Here is a 22,383-nt window from a genome sequence, read left to right as displayed (position 1 = left end):
TCGTGGTTGCCCATGTGGGAGTTTACAGTGCTTTAACCACCATGCCACCCGCTGGCCTCCTACCTCCCCCTTCTTAAGGGAGATCTTTGCTGCACCAGAGAGACAGAGAGAAAGTGAGAAATCAGCCCCTAAGGTTATGGCCACCCTGCAATCCCTTATTTTCCATTCTCTCCTTGGGAGTTTGGGCTTGCACAGATATGCGCCTGGTCATGAGTATCAAGCTGCTGGGTCTGAGACTTGAACTGCGATCAGCCATATGGTAGTCCAGCACCTTAGCCGCTATGCCTTAAATTACATCCTTTTAAAAAAAATATTTATTTATTTTTTTTAGAAAGACATAGAGAGATAGACAGAAAGTGAGAAATCACCCCCCAGGGGGAATGGCCACACCGCAGTCCCTTCCCCTCCATTCTTATCTCTAGATTCTGGTCACACACTCACACATGCCCGGTGTGAGTTTAAGCCACCGGGTCCAGGGCTCGAACCGTGGTTGACTATGTGGAAGTCCAGCAACAGAGCCATTATGCCAACTGCTGGTCTGCCGTAAATTAAATTCTAAGAGGTCCAGCTTTGGTGCCAAAGGTGATAGGGACTCCACTGTGTGATGCTGGAGCCATATGGGGTCACCCTGCGTTTGGTTCCTGGATTGATGTGCATGGAGGACACACAGGTGGGTACCTGTGACCGTGGCTGAGTAAAAGACTGAGGAGGGGTTGGTATCATGGCATGACAAGAGCCTGTTGGGAGTTCCTGTCGCTTTCTTTCTTTAAGAAATAAGTAAGCTTAAAAAAAATTTGAAGTGTGAAAGTATAGGGGCAAAGTATGAGAGTGTACTTTCTGGTAGGTGGCGTTGTGGTTAAGGTGCTGGATTCTTATATGGACAACCACAGTTTGAATCCTGGACCTGGCAGCTTGAAAATCATACCAGGTGCATGTGTGTGCCCTAAATCCCAAGAGAATGAACAAGGGATTACAGCATGGCCATCTCCCCTGGGAGAATGATTTTTAACTTTCCTTCTCTCTGTCTCTCTTTGTCATTCTGGTTAGTGCATGTGCCCTATGGCAAAAACCTAAAAAAAACCAAAAACAAAAACACTTTTAATTTTGCCAGAGAACACCCAAGATAAGAGAGTGCTAGTGAGAGAGAGAGAAAGAAAGAGAGACAGAAAGCACCTCCTAATGGGGTGTGGTCACACCTCAATCCCTTATTCATTTCTCCCTCCTGTTGGGATTTTGGACATGCATACACATGCACCTGGCATAATTTTCAAACTACCAGGGCCAGGATTTGAGCTGCGTGGTCAGGAACGTGGGATCTGGCTCCCTTAAGCAGTAGACTACTAGGCTGACCCAAAAATGTACTTTCATATGATTCTAAGTAACAAGCTTTACTCATTTGAAATGCTGAGGGATTGTACTTATTTCGTTTCTAAATTTAGCTATTTCATATTTTAAGTGCCAGAGAAACACGTAACGAAATGCATTATTTATATTTTCTTCTTATGTACTCTGTCTTGTTATGCAAAGGTGTTGAGTCAGCTTATAAAAAAACACCTACAAGAAATGTTGATTTTAAAAAATAGAAGTACAAAATTAGTATCAGAGAAAAAAACTAGGAGTATAATGTTAGATGAATGAATTGCTAAGATTTGCGTTTCAGATGTACCTGTAAATTTTCTCATTGCTGACATAAAAGTGATGACTCTATCTTGAAGAGAAACAAAGCACCCATTTTCGGTGGTGAGGCTTTCTGTAGCTGTAATTTCTAAATAAAAATTAATGTGACTTTATACAGAGAAAGAGGTGCTGGATGATGCCGAGGTAATATTCTCTGAACTAGTTTGTAGGAAATTATGAATTTTACCTACCGGTTACAAGGAAGCATTATTAAGGGTTTGGTAGTTAAAATTTAAAAAAAAAAAAAGATACATGTAAGAAATGCTTAACATAAAATAGAGGAAACATAACCTGTGGTTGTTTGAAAGCACTTGCCAACTTCAAAACAAGGGTTCGTTGGGCTGGCCATGTAGCCTAGTGCTTAAGGGAGCAGGATCTCACATGGCCGACTGTGTTTGGAATGCTGATCCCAGTAGCTTGAAAAATATGCAGGGCACATGTGCATGCTTGCTCCAAATCCTGACAGCATGGAAAGATGGAGAAGGGACTGCGAAGTGACCACACCCAAGTGAGGGTGTCTTCTCCCTCTCTCTCTCTTTCTCTCTCTCTGGAGAGCATGTGTGCCTTTTGGCAATTAAAAATAGCAGCAATAAAAAACAGAGTTCTTTGATTCAACTTATCTGCTATCCATCCATTCATTGACTTGTTTAAACAGTGGCATTAATACTTTTGGTAATAGGGGCCTGGTAGATGGCATGGTGGTTGAGGCACTGGACTCCCACATGGTCGACCACAGTTCAAGTTCTGGACCTGGTGACTTACTTTCACTCTTCCTTTCTCTCTGTCTCTTTTTGGTCAAATTGAATAATAATAATAAATAAAATTAAATAATTCTTTAAAAAATACTTTCGGTGATCGCTTCTTATTATAAAAGTTGTTTATGTCTTACTATCAATGTGATCAAAAGCCCCAGTTAAATGATTGGATTATTTTTGCTTTTCAGTTGGTTGTTTAGGGGATGAGACCACTGGACTGAATGGCACTGGATAGGATGAACTGTACTCTGTTTATATAATCCAGTTCTTTGGACACATACTGTATTTATTCTGTCAACATTTTCTCAGTAAGTGGAGGTAGTCTAACTGTGGGTTATGTTTAGTTGATTCATTGACTTGTTTTTGATAGAGCCTTCTTCCAAATGAAGAGTCTTAAAAAAAAAAAAAAAAAAAAAAAAAACCTCTTAATTTTTTTGGAAGAGGAGGAAGTTGCGGGTTGTGATTCTGAGAGCACCATCAGGGTCTGATTTCATTTGAGAAATTATTGGAGATATACGATATACTGAGGGTTTATTATACAGAAGTTACATTATCCCCACTGCTATTTCTCTAGGCTTAAATTCTTCACAAATGTGTAGCTATCTTTTTTTCTTCCCCCAAGAGAGATTTTTGCTGTCGGGCACATGCACTCGCCGGAGAGACAGAGACAGACAAAAAGATAGGAAGTGAGAAACCACCCCCTATGGGGAATGGCCACACCACCCTTCTCCTTCAATCTCCTCTCAGGATTTTAGGCATGCACACACATGTACCTGGCGTGTTTTATGCAGCCGGGTCTGGGACTCAAATCCCAGTCAAATATGAAGGAATCCAGCAATGTAACCATTATGCCATCTGCTGGTGTCACATGTTTCAGGCGTACAGAAATGCTAGGATTGATACCTTTTCTGTCCGTAGGCAACCTTGGAAATGAGTGAGTGTTCTGCAGAATGAGCTAGCTTTCCGACAGCAGTAGCTGAACTATATCCATGACTTTTCAAGCTTTTGTGTACGTGCAAAAGAGTATCAAAGCCACCAGTTTTGCAGCAGTTCGGTGTTACTGACAAAGCAGCTAATTGCCCTTTCATTCTTCTGCCGTGTTTTCCAACTTATCCCAGAAAGTTTGACATAACTACCTACTACCTAAATTAAACTTATGTAAGTTCTTTTTTATTCTAAAGAATTATTTATTTAATTTATTATTGTTATTTTAAAATTTTGCTATAGGACACACATACTCTCCAGAGAGAAACACAGAGAGAGTGAGAAAGCAACCACCACGTCTGGGACTCAAACTGTGGTTGGCCATGTGGGAGTCCAGTGCCTTAACCACCATGCCACCTGCTGGCCCCCTTATATAAATTCTTGAATTCAGCTAAAGTAAAACATTTCTGAAGAAGTCAAGATTTTTCTTATGTGCTAACTCTATTTCAGCCAGGAAAATAAAAAAGATAATATATTGGGTCGTTGGAAAAGTCACAACGCATTTTTGCATAGAAAAATATGTCTTGACTTTTCCGAAGACCCAATACTTTATTATACTTTACAGGTGAGCCTTTTAAGAAGGGAGGACAGTGTGTAGAGGTAATGTTTCTTTTTCCTTTTGAGAGAGAGATTTTTGCTATTGGGCATGTGTGCTTGCATAAGAGACAGAGAGAAACAGAGAGACAGAAAGCAAGAAATCACCCCCAGTGGGGAGGGGATGGGATGGCCTTACCTCAGTCCCTTCTCCTTCATTCTCCTCTTGGGATTTTGGGCATGCACGCGTGTGTGCCTGGCGTGAGTTTTAACCTGCTTGTCTGGGACTCGAACCATGACCGACTATGTGGGAATCCAGCGACGAAACCATTATACCACCTGCTGGTCTCTAGAGGTAATATTTCTTATATTTGAATTGTCAAGTCCTTTAGAATGAGCTGGATAATGATACAGTTGTAGGATAAAGGATGTAAATTGTTTTAACTCAGCTGTTGTTGAAACCATCTTGTACCTCTAAAGTCCAGGGGACAGTCAGTGACCAGCTACCAGCTCAGTTGATCTTTGTTCTTTAGAATTGTTGCTAGGTGGGACCAGCAGTTAGCGTGATGGCTTTGTCGCTGGACTCTCATGTAGTCGACTGTGATTCAAGTCCCGGACCCGGCGGCTTAAACTCATGCCGGGTGCGTATGCGTGCGTGCCCGCCCAAGATCCCGAGAGGAGAATGGAGGAGAAGGGATTGTGACGTGGCCATCCCCCCTGGGGGGTGATTTCTCTCTATCTCTCTCTCTCTTTCTGGCGAGTGCATGTGCCCTATAGTGAAAACCTCTCCAAAAAAAAAAATTGTTGCTAGGGACAGATCGATCCCTTTTCTTGGTAAGCTAGAAGAAGTGATCAAAAAATATTCAGATACTTTGCCTCCCTAGTTGTACACTCTTTTTTTGCATGTGCCTTAAATTTTTATTTCTTTATTTCTTCCAAGAAGGGGAGAGAGAGGGATCCTCAACTGTGTCTTCAAGCCATGTTCCACCGCCATGGGCACGGTGAATTGTGCCCAGGGTGGTCCTGGGGCCCAAATCCAGGACCTTCCCTATGTGGGCCAGTGACACTACCTCTGCACCACTGTGTGGCTCTGCATGCTTTTTAAAAGTTGTCCCGACCCGGGGGGACAGCCGAACGGGTTTCCTGAGTGAAGGAGTGAGAGCCGGGGCAAGCAGCGTAGTGTTACAACACGGAGACGACAGTGTCGTCTGTTTATTGTGGGCAGCACGGTACAGCACAGAGACGACGCAGTGTCACAGCTCTTAAGGGACGCGTCGTCTACTGCGAGCAGCACGGAGATGATGCGGTATCACAGCTCTTCAGGGTCGTCCGGAGACGATGTAGTGTTACAGCTCTTCAGGGTCTCCCAGGTCGTCTGTAGACGATGCAGTGTCAGCTCTTCAGGATCTTCAGGGTCGTCTGGAGACTGCACGGTGTTTCAGCTCTTCAGGCTCTTCAGTTGTCGTCCTCCTGGTCATTGTCGTCGTCTCGGTCGTCGTCGTCGTCGTCTGGCTACTGTGGGCCAGGCATCGTGGTTATATACACTCTGGTGGGTTGTAAATGGTGGGCCCTGATTGGTTGTTAATGGTGGGTTATGATTGGTTGCTTTTGGACCAATCATGAGGTGCCGGATATGCAAATTTGAGGGATTCTAGTGGCCAATCAGAGCAAGGTTTCGAAGGTCAGGTTTTTAGAAGGGAACCAATCATGGTAATTGTTTGCTCTCTGAGAAACCTCGGCAGACTCGCTGGTGTGCAGCTTCCCACAAAAAGTGTTCCCCCCACCCCGGGAGAGAGAGAGCGAGACACCCCAGTAAGGTCCTCGTACCTCCATCCATCCCATCCCAGCCAGCCCAGATTATGGGAACACGCACATGTGCTTGGTGTCTTCAGAAAGGTCTCGGACAGGGACTCAGGAGTTTCCCGGTGGGTCCAGTTGATATCCCTACTGCGCAATCACGTGGCAACCCAGAGATGCATTCTTAACTGGAAACCGTGAATTACATCTGAGGCAGTGACAGTACACTGGAATTCTGAAAGTTTCTTTTGCATTACTGTGTTGTTAATTTTTGAGGTCCACGTGATATGTTAATTATCACAGGAAATAAGACATTCTGTTATTGGAAATCGGTGGTAGGACACCAAATGGATATTCTGAACATTAAAAAGTTCTTCTTAAAAAACTACATGTTGTAGGAAGAGTGCTAATTGTATTTTAGTCATTTAATTTTGACTTTTTTTCCTCTGTGTCCCTAATTCTGCATTAATTTGGATAGATTTCTTTGATGTGACATAATTTTATTGAGACTTCTCAAAAAGTAAAGACTGAAGTTTACACAGCTTTTGATCTTAAGGAGTTGAAGAAAAATGAGAGATCGTGAAGTCATCCTGCTGTTTAGTTGCTGTAAAAAGCAAATTAAATAGGCATAATCCTTACCTTCATAAGCCTATTATGTAATTGAACATTTAGTTACATGGTGTTATTAAAAAGAATGTACAAAACATTTTTACGAAACAAGGAAATCATTTGTATAATAAGATCAGCCAAGTTCTGCTTTTGTTTTGCATAACCTCTCTGAAAGCTGGGACCAGCAGATGGTGTAATGGTTATGTTGCTGGACTCCCCAAATGGCCAACCACGGTTTGAATCCTGGACCTGGCAACTTGAAACTCATGCCAGCCGCGTGTGGATGTACACCCCAAATCCCAAGAGGCAGACAGAGGAGAAGGAATTGTGGCGTGGGCATTTTTCCCTTTCTGTCTTTCTGCCTCTCCACTGAGCGAGCGCACATGCCCTATAGCAAAAGTCTGGTAAAAAAACAAAAACAAAAACAAAAACAAAAAAACCTCCCTGAACTAAGCACATAATGTATTCATCGTGTTTTGTAACTATGTATGTTTTCACAGTAAATAGAAACCTAGAAGACAGACATGTCCTTAAAACAGAAAATGAAAGGTGTAGAATGTGTACTTTCAGAGTGGCAAAAAAAAAAAAATTTGTAAATCAAATTATTTTACTTTGTGTGTGTGTGAGAGAGAGACAGACATAACTGTGGTTTTTAGTGTATTTATACAAATAATATCACCTACTCAGTAAGTTTTGAGTTTTTTTGACTAAATGTGATCATTACTGCTGATAGATTACAACACTTATTAATTGTTATCAGAAGATAACAAAGTTACACTTCCATCTGATGCTTTGCTTAGTAATTAGGCATGACCATATCTGTTGTCTACCAGGTCTGCTGGATTTTCTGTGTTATTTAACCTTGGCAGTGAAATAAAATGCATCCTCTGGGACGATGGGCAGTTTCTTTGGCATTCAGATTTAGTAGAGCTACACGTATAATGAGCACTTACTACTTTTTCTTAACTTTAGGAAATAGGGACCAGCAGTTAGTGTAATGGCTATGTTGCTGGACTCCCATGTATTTGACCGCAGTTCGAGTCTCAGATCCAGTGGCTTAAACTCATGCTGGGCGCGTGTGCAAACATGCCCAAGATCCCGAGAGGAGAGTGGAGGAGAAGGGACTGTGGCATGGCCATATCCCCTTGGGGGTGATTTCTCGCGCCCTATAGCAAAAATCTCTAAAAAAAAAAAAAAAACCGATATTGGGCCAACCCCAAGGTGTAGTGGCTAAGGAACCTGGATACCACATGACTGACCATGTGGTTCAAATCTTGGCCCTAACAGCTCAGAAAACACATGTGTGTGTGCTTGCCCCAAATCCCACTGTGGTGGGGAAATGGAGGAGGAGGGATTGCGGCATGATCATGCCCCGTGGGAGCGCTCACTTGCTTTCTTTCTCTCTCTGTTTCTTTCTATTGAGCATACATACCCTATGGCAAAGTTTAAAAAAATAGCATTAGTGGTTTTGTTTTTGTACCTAAAGTTGAATTCATTAAGAGTGTCTGCTGTTAAGTTTATTTTTCTGTTAAGCTGACGGTCCTCTGACGGACTCTGTAGACCAGTGGTGAATCATTACAAAACTTTCACAAGGAACACGGAGTGAATTTTGTCATGAATCTAGATTTGTTCAGTGAAAAGGGCTGCCCTTTAGTCTGAGACTTTGTTCTTTCTATTTTCTTTTTAAGTTACTCTCTTTCATGTGAGAGAGAGAGAAAGACAAGCACCCTCAGCAGGATCTCACGCCACAGTCCAGCCTCCAGCCTTCCAAGTCAGCCAGGATGGCAGTCACGCGTGCGTGTGCTCAGCATGTACAAAGTAGAGCCTTGAACTGAACCCCACCTTCCCTACAACTCCAGCATGGAGAAGCAGCATGCCACCACAGTGCCAGTGTGCTGGGCCCTTTCCATGTTTTTGGTGTTAAACTATATACTTGGGCTGGCTCCTTAGCATGGCGATTAAGCACTGTGCATAGAGAGCCAGATCCTACATTGCTGACCACAGTTCGAATCTTGGCCCCAGAGGCTTAAAAACAGTCTTGGCATATGTGTGTGCAGGCCTTAAATCCTGACAGGTTGGAGAAATGGAGGGAAATGAATTTTTTTGTATGTTATTACTATAACTCCATCCTAATTTTATACATGAAATAAATGCCCTAGACAGTATTTTCAGGATATTTACCAAATGTTTTTGCAGTGAACATCATCTTAACATTATAATAACAAAACATTCATATATGTATATGTGTGTGTATATATGTATATATATACATACACATATAAAGTTGTCAGGAAAGTCATGACATGTTTTTCTTTTTCTTTTTGAAGAGGTTTTTGCTACTGGGTGCATGCACTCGCCAGAAAGAGAGAGACAGAGAGACAGAAAGCGAGAAATCACCCCCCAAGGGGGGATGTCCACGCCACAATCCCTTCTCCTCCATTCTCCTTGGGTTCTTGGGCACGCACGCACATGTGTCCGGTGTGAGTTTAAGCCACCAGGTCCGGGACTCAAACTGCAGTCGACTATATGGGAGTTCAGTGACATAGCCATTACACTACCTGCTGGTCCCAGTCATGACATGTTTTTCTATGCAAAAGTCATAGTTCGAGTCCTGGACCTGGTGGCTTGAAACTCACACCAGGTGTGTGTGTATATGCATGCCCAGGATCCTGAGAAGAGAGTGGAGGAGAAGAAATTACAGTGTGGCCATCCCCCCAGGGGGTATTTCTTGCTTACTCTTTCTTTCTGTCTGGTGAGCACAAGCACCCTATAACAAAAATCTCTCTCTCTAAAAAAAAAAAAGAAAACATCATGACTATCCCAATGACCTAATATCTATATGTGTGTGTGTGTATTGCCAGAGGGCACATATACTTACCAGAGAGAGAGAGAGAGAGACCCCAGATGGCACATGGTCACACCACACTTCTTTTTCTTCTATTTCCGTAAACTACAGGATTTTTAACACGTGCACATGCTTGTCATGTGTTTAAGCAGCTGGAGCTGGGACTCAAACCATAGTAGGCCATGTGGGATTTGGCTCCCTATTCATGGGGCTTAACCTTTGCATTATGGGGCTGGTTTAGTAACAAAGTGTATATTAAGTTGTAAAATAAAGTAACATTGTTTATTATGTAATGTTTAAAGCATAATGCCATATACCTTAACTTCTGTTGTATACTGACAGATGTAAAGGGATATAGCAATTTATTTCCAAAGCCTCTCTATAGTAAGAGAAGCTATAATTTTATTTAATAAACATGTGCACCGTACAACTCTAGAGTCAGTTGAAGACCTTCCATGGGTATTAATCACATAATGTGTGCAAATATAAAGAGCTCTTTTTTATTTTATTTTTTTTGGGAGATTTTTGCTATAGGGCCCATCACCCTCGGAGGGATGGCTACACTGCAATCCCTTCTCCATTCTCCTCTCAGGATTTTGGGCATGCACACACATGTGCTTGGTGTGAGTTTCAAACTCTGGGTCTGGGACTTGAACCATGGTCGACCATGTGGGAGTCCAGCACCTCAAGCACTACACCAGCTGCTGGCCTCCAAGGAACTCTTTTAACCAAAATTGAACACAACAAATAGCCCTATATTTTATTTCTATATGCACAGCAATTGTATGGCACAAAGCAGTTAGGTTTGAAGCCCTCAAAATACAGTATCAGTACCTTAGGGGTAGCTTAAGGACACACATGTTTTACACCTTCAGTTATGAAAATCTAAGCATCAAAATAGTTAATTTGATTTTTTAATATTATTTTTTTTCCAGATCCATTCCCTCTGTGGAATTTTTAAACATCTTTTATTAGTGGAATCATTTTCTCCATGATGAAGTCGGCAACTTAATTTAATCCAGCGTTTGTGGGGTTCTGATTCATCCCCTGTGGTTCATAAAGCTTGAGATCTAAGGGGTACAGGGTCTTTTGCGATGACAATATGACTAATAGTAAAGGAAGATCCATTACTAAGAAAACAAGTGGTGGTCCAAGCAGCGGAGGAGGTTTTGCAGACTGGACTTTTCATTTAAATACAGTTCAATCTGATAAGTTTCTGAACTTACTGTTGAGTATGGTTCCAGTAATTTACCAAAAAAACCAAGAAGACAGGCACAAAAAAGCAAATGGCATCTGGCAAGATGGATTATCCACTGCAGTGCAGACATTCAGTAACAGATCCGAGCAGCACATGGAGTATCACAGCTTTTCAGAGCAGTCTTTCCATGGCAATAATGGGCACACGCCATCTAGCTGTAGCCCCAAGTATGACGACTATGCCAACTACAATTACTGTGACGGACGGGAGGCTTCAGAAACCACGGCCATGTTACAAGATGAGGATGCGTCTAGCGATGGCGAGGAAGACGCTATTGTGGAGACTAGCCAAAAATTACCGAAGGAATCCAGTGGCATCATGGCATTGCAAATACTGGTGCCATTTTTGCTAGCTGGTTTTGGAACCGTCTCAGCAGGCATGGTTTTGGATATAGTACAGGTGGGTTCTCGTCTTTGTTTAACCTCACTACCTTTTTTGTAACCTATCTGTTCAAGATCCTTTATGTAGGTTACAGTTCTCAAACTTTGAATTTAATATATGTTAGTAAAATGAATGAATATGGACTATTGTAGAGAATCTGCTGTTTATAGGTGGTGCTTTTTTTTTTTTCTTCCATTAGAAGTTCTAAAAGAATAGTCATTTTGGCCATAAGATAACTCTTTTCTCAGACCCATAAATTGATTGGTTAAAAGAAAAACCCAGACCTAACCATTGTGGCATGTGTCAGTAGACTGTGCTACTGAAGAGGCTGAAGCCACATGGGAGACGGGTTCAAACCCCAGACCACCATAAAAAAAGCTGAATGTGGTGGTGTGCACCTGTCATCCTAGCTACTCAGGAGGCTGCAGCAGGAGAATTACAGCATAGTGAGACCCTGTTTAAAAGCAAAGGGGGAAAATTAAATGTAATATTTATATTCTTTTAAAAAAATTAGTTTCTTTCTTTTTCTTTTTTTTGCTGTAGGGCAAAAAAATGCTTGCCACACAGGGAAAGTGATATGATAAATTGCGCCCCCCCCCCCGAAGAATTGTCATCCCTCAGGACCTTATCCTTCAGTCTCCTCTAGATTTGGGGCACCCATGCACATCTACCCAGCATGATTTTCAAGCTCCCGGGATCCTGGACTCAAATCCAGCAGTTGGCCATGTGGGATCTAGTGCCTTAACCTCCATGCCACATGCTGGCCCAAAGTCTTTATTTTTTTCAATAAAAATTAACAAGTAGTCACTAAAATTAATTTAAAGATGAAGAGTCTTCCCTAATCCTCATTGCTAAATGAAAATTCTCCTTACTTCCAAAAATTACCTTTGTTAAGAGTTTGCTGTGGATACTTGCTGATCTTTTCTTTGCTTACATGTTGTATATACATATGTGAAAATTTATTTTTTCAAAAGTTAAAAATGAAATGCTATATATATTGTTCTGCAACTTATTTTCATTGCTTAATAAAATACCTTAGCCACTGAGCCAGTAGACGGCGTAGTGGTTACATTACTGGACTCCCACATGACTGATGGCGGTTCAAGTCACAGACCTGGTGACTTGAAACTCATTCCAGACATGTGTGAATGTGTGCCCAAGATCCTGGGAGGAAGATGGAGGAGAAGGGATTGTGGCCTGGTCATTCCCCTGGGAGGTGATGGCTTACTTTCCTTTTCACTGTCTCTGTATCTCTCTCTGGAGAGCGCACATACCCTAAGGCAAAATCCTCTACCAAAACAAAACAAAACAAAAACCTTGGACATCTTTCCAAATTGGCCATGCTGCAGTCTCTTCTCCTCCATTCTTTTCTTGGGATTCTGGGCACGCACACATACATTGCTGGCCATGTTTTTCTAGCCGTCAGGTCTGGGATTCATATTGCACAATTGGCCATGTGGGCACCAGCCACCTTAACCACTATGCTAGTGGCTGGTTCTAAGCATAGGTATTTTTAAAAATTGCATAAGCTGCTTTTACCAATTAATTTTTTCCCTGTTATCTTAAAGTTAGGACTCTACAGATGTGTTCTTCAACTTTATTATTGTTTACATATTTTTTCATTTTTATTTACCCTTTGGATATTAAATCGATTCTTAGATTTTGAGCCTAGTTTTTATGTAAGCACTCTGGCATTATGTTTAACATACACGTGCTTACCTGAGACTCTGCATTATTGACAGGAGCACAAGATCAGGTGAGACTAGAAGCTGAGTTCCTTTAGGGCAGGTTTGGCAGTTTGTAGCACTCTCAGAGCCTCAGAGGACATGCCTATATCATGGCAAAATCTGTAAGGAGGTAAACATTATTTTTGGCACCAGCTCTCTGTCCTCCTGACGGGAAAATGAACTGTGTGCAACTTGGTGTTACATCCAAGAAGCACTCAATCCCTTACTGTGTGCAGGCCCAGCCTAGAGCACAGTCTTAATGAGGCTGATATATTATGTTCCCATTCTAGATGAAAAAGTAAAGCATCATTTTCCCCAAATCAAACAATAAGTAGTTTCATCTGAATTTCAACCTAGGTCATCTGGTTTCAGAGCTTTCCTGTTGACTTCTGTGTTATACTGCATCTCCCTGCTCTCATAGTTCCCAAACTATGTGTCAGGACACCCCAGGAATATTTTAAATTTTTGAGCAAAGCACGGTGACATCTCTTGGACACCATGCAGAATACTTGCTAAAGGTGGTTTAATGTTTCAACATGAAATTCCATTCCATTCCATTCCATTCCATCCCATTCCATTTGGTGACATGTGTGCAAAACTGAGTTTTCTACAGTGCTATGATAAAAAGCAAATGTCCCAAAACCAACATAAAACAAGAAATGTAGGGAAGAGTTTTCGATTCCAAGGTATGAGAATTTGTACAGTGCCCAACAGATACACACATCCCATTAGTAAAAAACTTGTATTTACATAAAGGGGACATGAAAATATTTCTTTCAATTTATTTGTGTTATTTCTTTAAATGGCTACTAAATTATTAGGAAATAAGCACTTATCCTTTTTTTTTTTAAGAGAGATTTTTGCTGTAGGGTGTGTATGCTTGCCAGAAAGACAGAGAGAGATAGAGAGCTAGAAAGCAAGAAATCACTCCCCAGGGGGGTTGACCACGTCACAATCCCTTCTCTCCCATCCTCCTCGAGATTTTGGATACACACGTGCATGCACCTGGCATGAGTTTTAAGCTGCTGGGTCCTGGACTCGAACCATGTTTAACTTCATGGGAGTCCAGCAATGTAACCATTACACCATCTGCTGGTCCAAGAAATAAACATATATTAAGTTGTTTGGATTTAACTACTTAATAAATAGGACTGGTGTGATGGGACATGGCCAATAGAGATGTTTGGATATTGTTTTGTTGCATCTAAAATCATCTAAGTAGATTGATTATGTCTGAGATCTGATAAAAATAATGCCTATCTCATAGGTTTGTTGTGAAGATTAAATGAGAATGCCTAAAGAACAGTGCCTGGAATGTAACAGAAAGTCAGTGAATATTAGATATTGTTAATATTTATTATTATCATCTGTTATTCATCATTATTACATTGCTATCTCCATTATCTCTGTAAGATAGTATTCCACTAGCACACCAGAATCCTTAACCCATTAAAGCTGTTGACTAAGTTGTTTGATTATTAGTTTTTAAAATTTTATTTATTTTAAATTTTATTTATTATCATCATTCTTTAATTCTGACCAGAGAGAGACAGACAGAGAGAAAAGGAGAGTGAGAAAGTAAGCCTCCAGGATCACATGAACAACCAAACCATGGTTGGCCGTGTGAGAGACCAGCGCTGTAACCACCATGCCACGTGCCAGCCCCTGCTTATTAGTGTTGTGGGTTTTTTTTTTGTTGTTGTTGTTGTTTTTTAAATAATTATTTTGGAGACCAGCAGTTAGCATAATGGCTATGTCGCTGGACTCCCATGTCGTCGACCATGGTTCGTGTCCCGGACCCGGTGGCTTAAACTCACGCCGGGTGTGTGTGCATGCGTGCCCAAGATCCCAAGAGGAGAATAGAGGAGCAGGGATTGTGGCGTGGCCATCCCCCTTGGGAGATGATTTCCCGCTTTCTATCTTTCTGTCTCTCTCTGTCTGTCTGGTGAGTGCACACGCCCTAGAGCAAAAACCTCTCCAAAAACAAAAGAATTATTTTATTTAACTTTATTTATTTTTTTATTTATAATTTTTAATTTGACCAGGGTGGGAGGAAGAAGAGAGAGACAGAGTGAGCGAGCAAGCTACCAAGTCCAGGACTCGAACCACGGTCAGCTATGTGGGAGTCCAGCATCCTTAACCACCACACCACCTGCTGGCCCTTGCTTATTAGTTTTTAAGACTATAAACCTGGGGTACTACTGTATCTCCGGCACTTTTTGAGGCCTATCCTTTAATTGGTTTGAATCCTGGAGGGATTTCCTTTGCAAATCCTTTGAATCAGAATTTTAGAAAGACTGATCTGATAAATATTTCCTAAACTCTTTTTAGGTCTCAGTTCTTTACATGTTTGGATCACCCTCTGGAGAAACTTTGGGAACAAATAGAATTTTTTATTTATCTGATGGACTTGAGTTTTACTTTTCTTACATGTTTTGGTATTAGTGAAAAGATGCGTGTTCTTGATTTTTTTGGTAGAAAGTTAATATGCCTGGGACCAGCAGTTAGCATAATGGCTATGTCGCTGGACTCCCACGTAGTCGACTGCGGTTTGAGTCCCGGACCCGGTGGCTTAAACTCACGCTGGGTGCATGTGCGTGTGTGCCCAAGATCCCGAGAGGAGAATGGAGGAGAAGGGATTGTGGCATGACCATCTCCCCTGGGGGGTGATTTCTTGCTTTCTGTCTCTCTGTCTCTCTCTGTCTGGCAAGCACACACGCCCTATAGCAAAAACCTCTCAAAAAACAAAACAAAAAAAACAAACAAAAAAATAGAAAGTTAATATGCCTAATTCATAAAATCTCTCACTTGGACAATCACCTCTTAATGGCATTTGAAAAATATCACTTTGTGATGTTGAGATGTGTATGTGGCCTCCTCAATGTAGAAAGTGCTTTAATCTTTGTTATTTTTATTACCACGGTTTCCTTTGGAGGCTAGGCAGGATAGATACTATCTTCATTTCATGGTGAAGAATTGCGATGAGAAATACACACAACTCATCTCTCTAACAAGAGACACACCAGATTGCACACAGTTCATGATCTCTCATCACATAGCCAAGCAATGAGAAATCCGCCTAGATGCAGAAGTCTCACTTCTGGTTTAGTGCCTTTTTGCTGTTGTTGTTGTTAGAGTTTTGCTATAGGGGCCTGCATTCACTGGAGAGAGAGAGAGACTAAGAAATCATCCTCCTAGGGGGAGTGACCACACCGCAATCCCTTCTCCTCTAGTCTCCTCTCAGGATTTTGAGCACGCACACATATACACCTTATTGTGATTTTTCAAACTGCCAGGCCTGGGACTCAAGTCATGCAGCTGGCCACGTGGGATCTAGTGCCTTAACCTCCATGCAACCTGGTGGCCCCAGTGCTCTTCTTTTTTTTTTTTTTTTTTTTTTTTTTTTGAGAGGTTTTTGCTATAGGGCGCGTGCGCTCGCCAGACAGAGAGAGACAGAGAGACAGAAAGCGAGAAATCACCCCCCAGGGGGTATGGTCATGCCGCATTCCCTTCTCCTCCATTCTCCTCTCGGGATCTTGGGCACGCACACACACACGCCTGGTGTGAGTTTTAAGCCACCGGGTCCGGGACTCGAACCACGGTCGACTACGTGGGAGTTCAGCGACATAGCCATTACGCTAACTGCTGGTCCCCCCAGTGCTCTTCTTATGATCCTGTGTTCTGTATCCTCTCTGTCTCACATTTAAAATGGACACCAGAACATGGAACCATTCAGAACTCCTGACATCAACACTAGGTCCCATCATTGACCTTGGAAAAAGTCATTTAGCTTCTGAATGTTTAGTTCTTCACTTGTGAAATTAATAACAGGACTAAAATTGTCCTGAGAGGTTGCTGTAATTAGTGTTGAACTAAGATTCAAATCCAGACAATCTGGTTTCAGTGTCTTTGCTCATGCCCACTAGCTATTCTCACTTGCCATCCTAAAGGGATAAAGAAGCATTTAAGAGTATCCGAGTTGTGTAGCAAGCCATTTGTGGAATGGGACATAGGAACTGTATCAGCTGTCATCCCCAACTTGAATGCAAATGTTCCGAACTTGAAAGAAACTCAAAGCTTTGAAGCTCAAAAGGGTAGGCTTAAGCTAAATGAAAATCATTCAAAATAGGCAAACTTGGAAGGAAGCTGAGATTTTTTAGAAATGTCTGTCTTGAAGTGTTTTCTTTTAAAGAGTATTAAAAATTGTTATTTTTTTCTTACAGCACTGGGAGGTATTCAAAAAAGTAACAGAAGTTTTCATTTTAGTTCCTGCACTTCTTGGTCTCAAAGGGAACTTGGAGATGACATTGGCATCCAGATTATCCACTGCAGTAAGTTTTTTGTTAACCTCAATGTTTGTATAGTACCTATACTGTTTAAGAGAACCCATATCAGAGAAGTGTGTGTGTGTGGGTTTTTTTTTTTTTCCCCTTTATTGAAAGTTTCTGGACCTCAAGGTTATGCTAACTAGGTATGCCTGATATCATATCCTGAAAATTCTCAGGGCTCTCTGATCTGAGAATTTTAGGCCTTCCTTTATTCTGAAAAGAAGTAGTATGCTTCCCTCCTTTGATGCCAGGACATTCTAGCAATTATCATCAGGGCTCAAGATAAGGAGTAAGTCAGATGTTGAGATTCTTTATGATTCAATGATTGGTTGATTGGTATTTAAGCTTTTGGTGACCGTAAAAGTAGTATATGATTATTGTTTAAAAAAAAGTATGGGGGTGGGGAAGGTATAAAGAAGAAAATCTAAAACCATCCCTAATTCTTTTGGTAGAGATCTTTCTATTCCTACATATCTCTACTTACACATGGTTCCAAGTATCACAGTGGATGCACATGTCATGTATTCCAAAATGAGAATTGGGATCCCATGTGTTCTCTTTAATAATATGTGATTTTTTTAAAAGAAAACATTATGATCATCTTTTCATAGTATTGAATGTAGACTTACTTATTATTTTTATTCGTCACATACTTTTCTGTTGAATAACTCTTCCAGTTTGAGCCATCATTCATTATTAGATATAAAAGCTCTTTCTAACGTGCTATTATGAACAATGTTATGATGAATATTCTTGTGCGTACATTTTTCACATTCTTTTCCTATTTTCACAGGACTAATTCTAGGATTGTAGTTACTATTCAGGCATGAAATGTATACTTTCAAGTCTTTAGTTACATACATCTAAATTGTCCTTCAGAGAGGTAAATACTGTCCCAGCCTCAGTGGGGCAGCACTGGAAATGCAGTGCCAGAGTCACATGGCTGAACATGGGTTAAGGTCTCAAGTCAACCTGAAAACATGCCGGGTGTGCGGTGTCTGAGATCCTAGCAAGCCCCGGGGCTAAGAAAAGGTGATCTCGGCATGACGAGACCTTTAAGAGTGCCTGTGTCTCTCTTTCTCTTTCACATGCATGTGCACATTCTCTCACAAAGAAATAAAACTTAAAAAAAAAAAAAAAGAAAAGGGTTAATACTGCCACTAATAGGGTTCCAGGTTATTTTTAGAAGCTCAGGACTCACTGTAACGTTCTCTCTGGGTGTACCATGGTGGAACCTAGCGAGGTCCACGGCAATGAGCCTTTGCTCACTGGACGTTAGTCAAAAATTAACCAAGCCACCAGATGGTAGTACAAATAAAGAAGCTAGAGCAGGTGAATTCACATAGGAACTAGGAACAAAATATTTGTGTATCTAAAGTTAACCAAGATGAGGGAGCCAAACAACTGTGCTGCTGATAGGAGCGCATCCCTCTGCCCTCTGTCCCCCTCCCCCGTTCCATTTCTCCCCAGGAACCTGCAACTTCCCTGAGGTTTCTTGAGTATAGCAGATACTCAGAAAGGGAATGCATTAAATCGTGTTTTATTATCACTATTTGTTTGCTCAATTAAGGGGAAATGCTTCATGCATCCCAGGGAACTTCTAAACCCCTTTCCTCGTATGCACGTATGTGTGTGTTTATCTATTATATATATGTGTATATATATAAAACATATGCATATATATTATATCTATTTGGTCATATAGCCATACTCTGTACAGGTAAAAACAAATATCTTTTTTCTTTTCTTTTCTTTTTTTTGAGAGGCTTTTGCTATAGGATGCGTGCGCTCGCCAGAAAGACAGAGAGACAGAAAGCGAGAAATCACCCCTCAGTAGGGATGGCCATGCTGCAATCCCTTCTCCTCCATTCTCCTCTTGGGGTCTTGGGCACGCATGCACACACGCCTGGCGTGAGTTTAAGCCACCGGGTCCAGTACTCGTACCGTGGTCAACTACGTGGGAGTCCAGCAACATAGCCATTACGCTAACTGCTGGTCCCAAATACCTTTTTTTTTTTTTCTAAATTTAACTTTATTTTAATTTGACTAGAGACACAGAGAGAGAGAGAGAGAGGGGGGGGGGAGGGAGAGGAAAAGTGAAAAATCAAGCCCCAATGTCCGGGTCTCAAACTGTGGTCAGCCATGTGGGAGTGCCCAGCACCTTAACCACCACACCAACCACTGGTCCTGAAATATCTTGTAGGGGTGAGCTCTTACATTAAGCCAGGCACTGCGCTGCTTTGTAGGGATGTCTCTTAACAACCCGGTGAGGTCAGTGCTGTTACTGCTTTTTACAGAGGAGAAACTGAGGCAAAGAGCAGCGGGCAACTCATGAGGACACAGAGTTAGTATATAGTGGGATACATACTAACTAAGAACCTGCCTGTTTAATGACCCTCACTAACAACCTGCCTGTTTAATGACCCCACGGGCTTAGGCCAGTTCTCCAGTGCAGGGAATCCCCTTTCTCAGTCTGTATAAATCTTAGGAATCCCCTTTCTCAGACTTTGTCTCAGTCCTGTAATTGGTTAGTATTCAGTACATGAGGTGTTCACAATCATGCAAGACTACATATTTCATTTATAGATTTGTTCTTCGTTGTGCATTCATAGAAGTATTCAGAATAAATAGGAACAATTATACCAGATAGTTATTACTGTATTGTGCTGTGTCTTGTCACTTTCTGGCACTTATCTAATGTATGTTTTTGTATGGGTAGAATTACGTCGTTCTAATGTCATGTTACATTCTATCTACTGAAAAATAGATACCCTATGGTGTCATGACACACCACAAGACATCCGCTTTTAAAAAACATGAGTTATTTATTTTATCTATTACCATTATTTAAGTTTGCTATAGGGCATGTGTCCAGAGAGAGACAGAGAGAAACAGAAAGCAAAGCAAGTTACCAGATCTGGGACTTGAACTGCTGCTGGCCATGTGAGAGTCTAGTGTCTTAACTACCATACCACCTGCTAGCCCCCAAACATCTGCTTTTAAGCTCCTCACTTATTGATCAATTCACTTTACTAGTTGTAGGACTGGAACTTGTCATTAAGCAAGGAGTGACTATCTAAAACATTTCCTTTTACCAAGATGAGTGATAGAGTTGATAAAACCAGTAATTCATAGTCTTCTAGGCTAAACCATAGCTGGATTCCTCATAGCTGAAAGGGTTCTAATCCTGGCCCTGGCAACTTAAAAAAACATGCTGGGTATATGTGTGTGCATGCCTCAAATCCTGACAGGATGGAGAAATGGAGGAGAAGGGATTGCAGTGTGACCACACCCCATTGGGATAAAGGTCTTTCCCCCTCTTTCTCTCTCTGTCTCTCTTGTCTCTCTCTGGTGAGCATATACATGCTCTGACCATTTAAAAAAAAATGACTAATCACTTCCTAATCTACCTTGTAAGAATGATCTTTTGATGTCTGGTCTTAATATATATTTTGTTATATTTTAGGTACTTGGTATTTAAAAATGTTTTACCTCCATTATTTCAAAACTATATTATTTACAGGTATAATCAGATATAATCCTGTTGCTTTTCCTCATAGTCGGTGAACTATAGATGATGCCTAGGTGTCTAAGCTAGCCACTTAGGTGGAGCCAAACCTCACCGAATAGTTATTTTGGTAAATTCACTTTAGTCTATAATCTAGCTTGCAATTATTGTAATTATTGAATATTAAAAGGACTTGAGAGTAATAGAAGCTCCTTGGACTGGAACAGAAGAGTAGAAGATGAACTTTATTTTCTTGCAGTGCCAGCAAATAAGAAGTTGGGGTTGGGGCCTTGGGGCAGGGATACAATGGAAGCCCAGATATGTCTATATACTTTAAAGTTATGCAGCAAGCTTACAAAATAAAATATATTCTCTCTCCTTCTACCTTGACAAATATATATATATATATATATTGAGGTTTTTGCTATAGGGTGCGTGCACTCGCCAGACAGACGGAGAGAGACAGAAAGCAAGAAATCACCCCTCAGGGGGGATGGCCATGCTGCAATCCTTTCTCCTCAATTCCCTGTCAGGATCCTGGGCACACACGCACATGCACCCAGCATGAGTTTAAGCCACTTGGTCCGTTACTTGAACTGCAGTCGGCTACATGGGAGTTCAGTGACATAGCCATTATGCTAACTGCTGGTCCTGACAAATATATTCTTATGAAGGTCTGTAAGTCCAAGATCTAATTTAGAGTTCTTAGAATTTTAGGTATGGTAGAGAGAGCCAGCGCCTGGTCTGAGGCCTGCCCCTTCCTCTCCCACCCTTGGGTGAGAGAAATTGCATTTTGAAAGACCTATGCACACCACTGGCCCTACATCCAAGTTCCTTCTATATGCCCAACTAATGGCCACTTCTCAGCACTCTTTGGGTTGGACATACAGTTGATGGCATGGTCTGCCTTCAGGAATTATGACTGAGAAAAGGCCCTGGTGTTGAACTACAGACCATTTGGCAGGGACTTTATGGTCTGAGCTATCTGGATCATGGCCTAGAAGGCGATGAGGCACAGGCTTCAAGTGGGCACATCCCTTAGGCCCTGTGTGTTCTTTATCTTGTATGGTGGGAAGTGAGTACAGGAGGGTGTGTGGTGGGAAGTGAGTGAGTACAGGAGGGTGTGCAGTGGGAAGTGAGTACAGGAGGGTGTGTGGTGGGAAGTGAGTACAGGAGGATGTGCAATGGGAAATGGGTGAGTACAGGAGGGTGTACGGTGAGAAGTGAGTACAGGAGAGTGTGCGGGGGGAGTGGGTGAGTACAGGAGGGTGTGAGGTAGGGAGTGAGTACAGGAGAATGTGAGGTGGGGAGTGAGTACAGGAGAATGTGCGGGGGGAGTGGGTGAGTACAGGAGGGTGTGCGGTGAGAAGTGAGTACAGGAGGGTGTGTGATGGGAAGTGAGTACAGGAGAGTGTGCAGTGGGGAGTGAGTGAGTACAGGAGGGTGTGCGGTGGGGAGTGGGTGAGTACAGGAGGGTGTGTGGTGAGAAGTGAGTACAGGAAGGTGTGTGGTGGGGAGTGGGTGAGTATAGGAGGGTGTGTGGTGGGAAGTGAGTACAGGAGAGTGTGCAGTGGGGAGTGAGTGCTCTCTCTCTGGATAAATAAAATTAAATAGTACAGGAGGGTGTGTGGTGAGAATTGAGTACAGAAGGGTATGTGGTGAGAATTGAGTACAGAAGGGCCAAAGTGGGCCTTTTAAGCCATGAGTTTCAGAGCTGGGGCTCTTCTTACCCAGGTCTACAGTACTATTGACTCCAGATTCCAGGAATGAAACTTCTTTTTAATAAAAGAAAATTACATGACACAGAGGAGATTTTGAAACTGTCTTGTGATGTACTTCTACAAAATATTAAAACAGGATAGAAGAGAATTATGTGTTAAGAAGGATTGCTTGAATAAAAAAGCCTTAATTATTGTCTTCTGCAGGTAACAATACCAACGGATCAGGAAGTGTTAGCTAATAATCAGTAACTGCTTGTAG

The 22,383-nt window shown here is 41.8% G+C and overlaps 1 protein-coding gene across 1 annotated transcript in view; it reads left to right on the top strand.

The window, feature by feature from the left end:
- The window catches only part of SLC41A2 (solute carrier family 41 member 2), a 131,388-nt gene that overhangs the window by 1,569 nt on the left and 107,436 nt on the right, over positions 1–22,383 (top strand). The window contains exons 2-3 of the mRNA XM_006141429.3: positions 10,137–10,858; positions 16,791–16,898. Coding sequence (XP_006141491.1) covers positions 10,304–10,858; positions 16,791–16,898 — 663 coding nt within the window. The 5' untranslated portion in view covers positions 10,137–10,303. The remainder of the gene's footprint in view (positions 1–10,136; positions 10,859–16,790; positions 16,899–22,383) is intronic.

This window comes from Tupaia chinensis, unplaced genomic scaffold, assembly GCF_000334495.1.
Source record: "Tupaia chinensis unplaced genomic scaffold, TupChi_1.0 Scaffold000054_1, whole genome shotgun sequence".
NCBI lineage: Eukaryota > Metazoa > Chordata > Mammalia > Scandentia > Tupaiidae > Tupaia > Tupaia belangeri.
The sequence above is the reverse complement of the archived record's forward strand: the minus strand, read 5'-3'. Positions and strand labels throughout refer to the sequence as shown.